The sequence below is a fragment of the Alosa sapidissima genome, chromosome 21 (assembly GCF_018492685.1).
Source record: "Alosa sapidissima isolate fAloSap1 chromosome 21, fAloSap1.pri, whole genome shotgun sequence".
Lineage (NCBI taxonomy): Eukaryota > Metazoa > Chordata > Actinopteri > Clupeiformes > Clupeidae > Alosa > Alosa sapidissima.
The window spans coordinates 8,897,076-8,906,899 of record NC_055977.1 but is presented as its reverse complement, the minus strand read 5'-3'; the positions used below and the strand labels follow the sequence as shown (position 1 = coordinate 8,906,899).

The 9,824-nt window shown below is 39.2% G+C and overlaps 1 protein-coding gene across 1 annotated transcript; it reads right to left on the bottom strand.

Annotated features, from left to right (window-relative positions):
- Positions 1–2,592: 2,592 nt before the first annotated feature.
- Positions 2,593–9,558, bottom strand: rcvrn3 (recoverin 3). Its single transcript, XM_042077793.1, has 3 exons — positions 9,068–9,558; positions 3,264–3,375; positions 2,593–2,807 (listed from the first exon to the last, which is right to left on the bottom strand). Exons 1-3 carry the CDS (start codon positions 9,446–9,448, stop codon positions 2,722–2,724), a joined length of 579 nt encoding a protein of 192 aa, XP_041933727.1. The 5' UTR covers positions 9,449–9,558; the 3' UTR covers positions 2,593–2,721.
- Positions 9,559–9,824: the final 266 nt, after the last annotated feature.

The following is a 9,824-nucleotide window of genomic DNA, read 5'->3' as shown; positions in this document are numbered from 1 at the left end:
ACACACACACACACACACACACACACACACACACACAACAACACCCACCCCCAAACACACACACACACACACACAGTAGATGCCTATGAAAATGGTTCTCCTTGTAGCCAAACAAAATGTTGAAACCCAAACAGCCTATCCATTTTTGTCAACATTAATCTCATTTTACACAACATATCTAAAACGCTAACAAAGTCAAGAGATATAAGACCACATATTTCATTGTCTCTTTGAGAGGTAGAAAAAAAAACTATTGTCTTATGGCAACCCTGTAGTATTGCTTTCATCTTTAAGACCAGATTTACCACTTGACCGGTTGTTGCTACTTTCACTAAAAATAATAACAATATTAAAACAAAATTATAAAAGTTATAAAATAACATTGATCAAAGACAAAGTATAATTACAGATGAAATATCATCCAGCAGTCTTGTTTTACCTGTTGCTGACTGTAGGATATGCAGAGGTTTACTATTGCCTCATGGAGCCAGTGATACGATAACAGATAATAAATAAGACTAGATGTACCGCAGAGCGGTACAAAATATGACCGCCGCCCAGTCCAGCACATGTTTTCCACAAAAATAAGTCACGCTGAAAGGCATATATGATTCTAACTGTCTCACTGAATTGCATTATGCACACTCAATTCTCACTGGTATCTGCTAGACAACAAGTACCAAAACATGATTAGTTCATAGATTTCACATGTAATATACATTTTATACAACCCCACCCCCATCTTGCCTGTTCATAATTCTGAGAAATTCTTGAATTGTGTGCATGTACATGTTTATGTTTATGTGTGTGTGTGCGTGCATGTGTATGTGCTTGTGTGTTTGCCTGTTTATTTGCCTGTGTGTGTGCATGTGCATGCATGCGTATATATGTCTACTGTGTGAGTATGTGTCATACGTAGGATTACTGTGAATGTTTGTGTGTGCGTGTGTATCTGTTTATGCACATGTGTGCATATGGAATGGGTTTACATGACCCCTGGAGGCAAATATACGCAAAAAATTGGTCATCCTAGGCCCTACGGTTCTCAAGATATTCACAGAAAACTGTGTCTGCCCTACCCTCCTTTCGGGGGGTCCAGTCCAGCGGGGGGGCTACAGATCAAAACGAAAAGCGATGGTTCCATGCTATCCATGTGGGGTTACATGCCCACCAAGTTTTGTGTACCCCGGTCTTTCAGTGTCCCGGGAATCCTTGTTGGTGTACGGTCACTAAATGTACACATAAATTATTTTATTGTAAGGCTCCCCATGAACGAAAGTCCACGAAACTTGGCATGCATTCGGAGGGTGTCATAATGATCCTACACTTTCAATTTCGTGCAGTTTTGACCATGTCAGCCAGAGATATTGTGATGAAAACACCTAATGTTTTGCTTTTTAATTTTTAACTAGGTAGCGCTATACAGGAAATAAGTGGTAATGGGATAGGTTGACATGCCCCCTTAAGACCAACATACAAAAAAAAGGTGGACCTCCTAGGCCCTACGGTTCTCGAGATATTCACAGAAAACTGTCTCAGGCCACCTACAGGCCAGTTGGTGTATAGTAACATAAATTAATTTATTGTGTGGCCCCCCATGAATGGAATTCCACGAAACTTGGCGTGCATTCAGAGGGTGTCATAATGATCCTACACTTCCAATTTCGTGCAGTTTTGACTATGTTAGGTCACAGATACCTGCGATTACAACACCTCATTTTTACTTTTTTGTGTTTAACTAGGTGGCGCTATACATGAAATGAGTGGTAATGGAATGGGTTGACATGGCCCTTTGAGATCAACATACAAAAAAAAATGGTCCTCCTAAACCCTACGGTTCTCGAGATATTCACAGAAAACTATGTCTGCCCTACCCTCCTTTCGGGGGGTCCAGTCCAGCGGGGGGGCTACAGATCAAAACAAAAACAGGAGGTTCCATGCTATCCATGTGGGATTACATGCCCACCAAGTTTCGTGTACCCCGGTCTTACAGTGTCCTGGGAATCCTTGACGGAAATTTGGACATGCGAAAAAGAAAAAAAAAAGAAAAATCTGACTAAACCTATATGACCGCCGCTTCGCTGCGCGGCGGTCATAAATAACAGATACAATACATGACAGATAAGCCCTTATGATAAAGAACTATAAGAATCTTACAAAATATTATACTAATCTTATAGTACTATAGTAACACTATAGTAACACTATAGAAGGCAAGGATATTATAAAACTATTACAGAATATCATAGAAGTATTGTACACTACTATAAAACGACTATATAAATCTTTCATATAGACAGTAAGTATTTTTAAGGGCTGAAATATTGTCTTTCTTAACAGAATACCTCAAACTAGCTATGTAGATTAGATTCTAACAGAAGACTGTGAAGGTGAAAGCTGTGGATTTGTGAACAGAACGTAAGATGGAAATCTAGCCTGCTTGGGTACACAAATCAATGTAAAAAAAAATAATAATAATAATAATGAATCCCACAAATGACTGTTGTCAAACTGAAAGAAAAGTGGTTCCAAAGAGAATAGGAATACAAAATGTTTGAGCATAAAAATCTTGCTATTTTATGCACCCTGGAGTTTGGAAATATATACAGTATTTACAATGAGATCTTCGATAATCACACTAAGATCTTACTATACTATGCAAGCACTTGCAAGTCTATTTGTGTCAATAATAGCATTTGGGAATGGAAAGGTCTCGACTCTTTACTTATTAGGTTCATACTGAATAAGCCGCATCGCATCAGCATTCGCCATTACGCCATCGATAAAGTCTCCCTCAGCAACTCTGTCTGTGATGATACAAAAAGAGACATGATTAATTAATGATTAATTAATACATCAGCACTCTGTCAGACTAATAGCATGTGCATGGCTGTTGCATATGATTTGTATGTTTGCTCATTCACCCAAAAATGTGGATTCATATGGAATTAAATTAGACTCAGATGTTTTTTACGTGTGTTTTACAGTTACAAATAATTTCTACATTTTCAAAAAAGCGATAGACACACAAAACATTTGAGTCTAATTTAATTCCATATATTCAGGGATTTAGAATAAGAAGATATTTTGGTATATTTGAATTTATTTGAATATCATGTATTAAAAGAAAATATGTGCTACATTTAAGAAACCTTATTGCACATGACTTGTTCTCTAAGCAGAATTTTTTCCTATTTTGACTATAAAACATTTAATAGTTTTCCTTTGACTGTAAAATATGCTTTGCCATAATAATATCTTACCCTTTTCATCCTTTTTAAAGAATCCCCAGAGTTTGGCTGCCCTCTTTTCTGCAGTGTTTTCATCATTTGGGAGATCTGCGACTTTGTCTTTGGGAATCAGCTTGAAGATTGCCTGTGTGGAAATGTTTAACATGAAATGGGTGTAGCTATAAACTACACTTCATACAGTATTTGTGACAATCATCTACATGTTCAAATCTAATAGAATGCTTGATGGTTTGTTCTATGCTTGCAGCAGGTAGAAATATGGGTTTTCATTTATAGTCCAGCAGTAATAGAGTTACACCCAGAACAAATTAGTAACAAGCTGAATTTTTCAGGATACGTTCAGAATACCTTTAGGAATGACATACTAAAAGTCCCCGTGAATCCCCGTTGTGCTCTCTGAGATATTCAAGATGCCGTCCAAAATGGCCGCCATTTGGAGATTTTTCCGTATCTCAGGCTTAAAACCTGATACAAATGCAATTAAAAGGTCAAAATATGTTTTTTAGGGTAAGTAAGGCAATTTCATCATTCGTTTTTTGAATGGAGACATTTCATAATAATAAATCACTTCAATCATCATCCTCATCATCAGAAATTGGTGTTGATTCTTCAGTATAAATAATAATTCTGTCGTTTTTATCGCTCAAGTCGCTCACGACATGAGAGATTTGAACCTTCTAAGTTCACATATTTTTCATAGACACTAAGATGGTGTATAAACATGATCAAATGTACACAGAAATGCCTGTAGCCTAAATATGCTTTAAAACTTGCTGTCATAGTTATTTCTTTTGCCAAACTTTCTGAATTAACAAGGAATTCTTATTCAAAGTTAGCTTACGCTAGCTGTTTTTTGGGTCACTGTACCATTTAACCTTGGAAAAAGGCATTTCTTGAACATATTTCACCCATCCAAATCCTTATTTGTGTTTTAATTTGAAGATTTATGTAAAATGAATCGGAAAACATTTAGTTTGTATACTCAACATTTTTAATCTTTAAGCAGTGTATCTATCAGTAGGGCTACATGTATTGACTAATGGTTTGCTCACTACGCTAACTAGCATAACTCATCTTTTTGCATAAAGCTAAATGGTAAAAAATGACAATGAACTACCTGTTTATCAGAGATGGCAAAAGTACTCACTTCCCTTACTCAAGTAGAAGTAGAAATACTTGTGTTAAAAAATACTCTGGTAAAAGTAGAAGTACTGATTTAACTTCTTTACTCAAGTAAAAGTAACAAAGTACACGCTTGGAAATGAACTTAAAGTATAAAAGTAAAAGTAGTCTTGTGAATGACAACCATTTTTGTATGCAACAGTACCTGGACCACAATGTTACTAGAGTGCAAGAGTGCCAGTCTATGACTATAACTATGAATTCTGTGATCACGGTAAGGTGGACTGCACCATGCGGTGTTAGATTTTTAGAAAAGGCCTTTAGAACATGTTTGATGGTGGTGGAGGTTATTGTCCAATGTTTATAACAATACAAGTGGCATTGGTTCATAGGGTGTTGATGAGTGTAGGCTACAGTACATTGTTATTGTGGATAATACAGTGTGACTTTTACATGTAAACAGTTGTAATTGGTGAATAAACTCTTTTGAGAGGTGGATAAATTCTAATAAGAGGTGGATAAACTATTTCTGAAATTTCAGAGGTGGGTAAACTGCGTTTAGCCTCCACTATATCCCTGTTCAAGACCCATGCTGCATCTACTTATTGCTAAGGATATACAGTAGGCTACACTGCAGCTAGAAGTTAAGCGGCAAAAGGCGAGGAGAGGAGGAGGGCATTTTTGACTAAATTTAATTGAGACATACTACTACCTGCTAACGTTAACATTACTGCCATCAAGCTGCAATGATTTGCCACGAATGAATGCCTCCCAAATCTGTCGAGTAATCTTTGGTGCGTGCAACGTATATTCCCATCCGCTAATGATGACGCGAACAATAATAAAGGTAACTCCACTGAAATTATTTGAAACTAAAGTAATGAGCCAGTTTTGTAAAATGTAAGGAGTAGAAAGTACTGATATTCGTGTTAAAAATGTAAGGAGTAAAAGTAAAAAGTCTCCTCCAAAATAAATAGTAAAGTAAAGTAAAAATATCTGAAAAATCTACTTAAGTACAGTAACGAAGTATTTGTACTTCGTTACTTCCCATCTCTGCTGTTTATACACAAAAAACAATAAACAATAATTTCCGAATTTACATAATATGAATCTACATAGCCTACTAAGTCAGTGACTGAAAATAATTGAAAAGAGGCTCTATCTGAGGGGTTCGAAAACTCCAAAGTTTTGAAGCGACTTTATCTGAGCCTCCTTGAGACTGCACAGGTGTAAGCGAGCCTTATTCAATATTGACAAATGTGATTGGTGCCAAATAAAAATTAACATATAATAAAGACATTATGTGATTAGACAAAATAATGAATAGCATTAGACAGGCCCCTCTTTTTCTAAAAAATGACTTCAAAGTTACAAATGGGCTTAAATGGTGCCTGAGCTTAATGGGTAGGCCTACACTATGTGAATTTCGTGTCATTGTCACATTAATGACCTTGTAATCTTGGTTAACTTTAATTTTAGCAGTGTGTCAATGGTGAATTTGGATTCCTTGTATGAGAAAACATATATTTTAACATTTTTATCTTGAATATCTCAGAAAGCACAAGGGGGATTCACGGGGACTTTTAGTATGTTATTCCTAAAGGTATTCTGAACATATCCTGCAAAATTCAGCTTGTTACAAATTTGTTCCGGGTTTGACTCAACTTTGAGCTAATGCTCTTGGACTATTAGGAGCATTAACATTTTCTTCTTTTATGTGTACATTTTGGGCAGTCGTTGCCTACTGGTTAGCGCTTCGGACTTGTAACCGGAGGGTTGCCGGTTCAAACCCTTACCAGTAGGCACGGCTGAAGTGCGCTTGAGCAAGGCACCTAACCCCTCACTGCTCCCCGAGCGCCACTGTTGTTGCAGGCAGCTCACTGCACCGGGATTAGTGTGTGCTTCAACTCACTGTGTGTTCACTGTGTGCTCAGTGTGTTTCACTAATTCATGAATTGGGATAAATGCAGAGACCAAATTTCCCTCATGGGATCAAAATAGTATATATACTTATACACTTATTTGACATTACGAATGATAAGTCTAGCATGGGTTTGGTAAGGCAGCGGGTCGCACAGAGTTTAATTTCTGACCACTGCGAGTCTTTGATAGCTGCTTTGGATAAAAGCAATACCCACTACCTTTACATAACAACAAGTTAATGCAGGAGAAACACCATAATGATGCTTTACCACTACTGGCAAATCCACATGATGAAAGTATTGTGTAATGTCCTTCTTACACCATGTTAGCCATACTGTGATTTCCAATGGAGGGCAGTCAGTTTAGGTCAGTAATAACAATTCCAATAATAATGTTATATTTAGTTAGTTAGGTATTTCTGTAGCACAATTCAGTGAGGCTGATCAAACTCGAACCACACTGTCACAGAATGCTGAGCCGGAACCATCATTTATAAAAGCAGGCTAGAGGCTTCTCATCAGGTTCTTTTCAGGTCATTTAGAATTTTTTGTCTCTGTCCCTAAATATAGTGAAATATGTTTTTTATCCCAGTTGATATTTCTCTAGCTTTATAATAATCTCTGCCTTTGCTCTGTTGCTTTTGCTGTGTTTTTGTGATTTTGTCCTCATAGATAGAGTTTGTAGAGTTTGGCACACATAAAGCCAGTTCTTGCCAAACCCATGTGTCACCAACACCCATGCCAATCTTGATCTGCATTCAACAGACTGGTGAACATGTCAAGAAGCAGATTTTATGTATTGCCAAATGGCCTCCATATTTCACTTGTATCGAAGATGTGATAATCAAACTGTAATTGTGTCCAATAAACTATTAGTGTGATGGCCTCTTGGCTAGAGTCCAATTAGCAGACCTTCATTAATGTTATGCAAAATTGCTGCTGAAACATTTCTTTATCAGTTCACTCTGTCTCGTCACATATAATGATGGGATGAAAGTCTAAGAGGCTTGTGTAATCGAGTGGACCCACCATTTTGTGCCACTTGCCATGTTCCCTATATTTATCCCTGACTTCCCTCTGGCTCTTGCCAAGATTAACTCCATGGGAGTTACTTGTGTGCGGCTTATTAAAGCTTTCGCAATCAAGAGCTCCTCTAATCTAAACCTTCCACACACTGGCTCAACCAGTCACTATAGGTGTCGCAACGGGATACGTTATCAGTCATTTTGTTAGGTAAAAAAGCAGCACTTTTTTGGACTTTCATTTTCTGTCTGTGGGTTGGTTGCTCAATTAATTTGGGGAGCACCAAGTCTTTCGCTCTGTGTGTTCTCTCGGCACACATGTGCCAACCAGCTGTTGCAGTTTAAGTCTGTGTTGTTGTTAAGTAACATGCTTGCAACTGATCTCAGTGCTGACATCAGAGCAGCAACAGCCTCTGCGCTTGACCAAAGACCGTACTTCTGGCACGTCACGGGACTCTCCGCTATGAGGGTTGTGTGCTACACAGCCCTCGCTAGGCAGAGAAAGTGCAAAAGGATAGTGGACATGTGAATCTAACGCCCCAATTGGTGATAAAAAAGTGCAAAAGTATAGTGGACATGTGAATCTAACGCCCCAATTGGTGCACCATAATAAAAAAGTGATAAAAAAGTGCTGCTTGTTTTTTTCCATTTCTTCCACCTTCAAATTGTCAACTATCTACTGACTAACTGATAAACTGACAAACTGGACTCAGTATAACCTGTTGTATTTATTCTGTTTTCTTTCTGGGGTAGTGTATACTGTGGCTTGCTAGCCTGGCTAACGCCAGACCTCATCTTATTAAGATGGGGTCTGGGAACTGTTCATTTTCTCGTATTTGAAACGTGGTTTACGAATACCCAGAGCCGTTTATTGGGCGCATTCTATCAAATGCCTCTGTATGTAGCTCATAACTGCTTCGGTGTGTCGTCATCGTCTTGCTGTACCCCCTCCGTTCTGTGATTGGTTCCTTCATTGAGGTGAAAACGAAGTCCATGGAATCCAGGCTGCCTAGCAGCGTGAATAACACAAGGCAGCATGGGAAAACCCAGGCTAGTGGCTTGTATACTGTAGCCACAAAAGTCGTGGGTTAAATCAGAGACTTTCTAATGAGGAGAGCACTCAAAAAATACATTGTGCCAATCATGTGGTGTGTTGTGAAAACATTGTGCCAATCATGTGTTGTGATCTTGCCGCTGGAGCGAATTTGGTGTCGTGAAGCCTTGTGCACGCGCAGTTCGGCCGAAATAGATGCCCGATAAGTGCCCAAAAAGTGTTGCAATATGACCGCCGAGTGGAGGGACTTGCCTAAAAGGACCTTGGTTCAATTCCCAGCTGTCACCGTTGTGCTCTGGTCCCTGCAATTGGTAAGTTGCTTTGGATAAAAGCATCAGCTAAATACATGCATAAATAAATTGTTCTAACAAACCACCACTGAAGCTCACCTACTAGTAGAGCCTCTGTGGTGTTTGGTGTTTTAAGCCCCCAACGTCGTCTTCCAGGCAGCACTGCATGGAAGGCACTAGGGTTAGGCAAGGGTAAGGGTTAGGGTTAGGGTTAAGGTTAGGGTTAGGGTAAGGTGCCTTGAAGTCGACGGTCGTACCGCTGTCTTGAAGTCGACAGTGGGTCTTAAAACACCATCGAGCAAACTCTGTATCTAGATTTAGAAAAAACTGTATCTAGATTTAGTTATTATTCTCACCATAGGTTTCAGTGTTTTCCCTATCTGAGAGAGCCTATATCAAAGCCTACCTGGCATATCTCACAGACTTCTGACTTAGTGAGAAATCCATTCTTGTCCACGTCAAACAGTGAGAAGGCCCACTCCAATTTCAGCGTCATCTTGCCAGACGAGGTCATGTGTAGGGCCACGATGTACTCTCTGAAGTCCAGTGTGCCGTCGTCATTGGTATCGAAGGAGCGGAAGACATGCTGGGAGTAGCTCTTGGCGTCGCTCTCCGGGAAGAATCGAGAGTAAATGGCCTCAAACTCGGCCGGTGTGATGCGTCCGCTCGGACACTGCTTCTGGAAGTTTTCGTACCACTGTGTGATCTCGGCCTCACTGAACTTGGTGGTAAGCTTCAGGTCCAGCAGAAGCTCCTTGGACACAGCTCCGCTCTTTGCATTACCCATGACCTAGTCTGAGTCTGATCGTTGGTGCCTATATTTCTGACGTCTGTGTTTGACTCTCCACAGAAATTCTCAAAAGACCTGTCTGACAACAGGCATCTGCAGTGCGCCTCAGACCGCCAGCCTGGTTTCCTCAAGGTGAATCTGTAAAAAAAAAGAAAAAACACACACACATACAAATGATGAAAAAATAAAGGTGGCGAAATGGATACCGAGTCAGCAGCAGTGGGAGTAGTTTTTTACTCCAGTTGACATATTCCCAATGTGGTATGAGGAAGAAATAATAATAAGGCAAGTTCAGGATGTGTGCCATCAACTGAAACAACAAAATATGAAGTCTCTCAAAAAAGTCATATTTTGGTTCAACTTCCCCCATGTC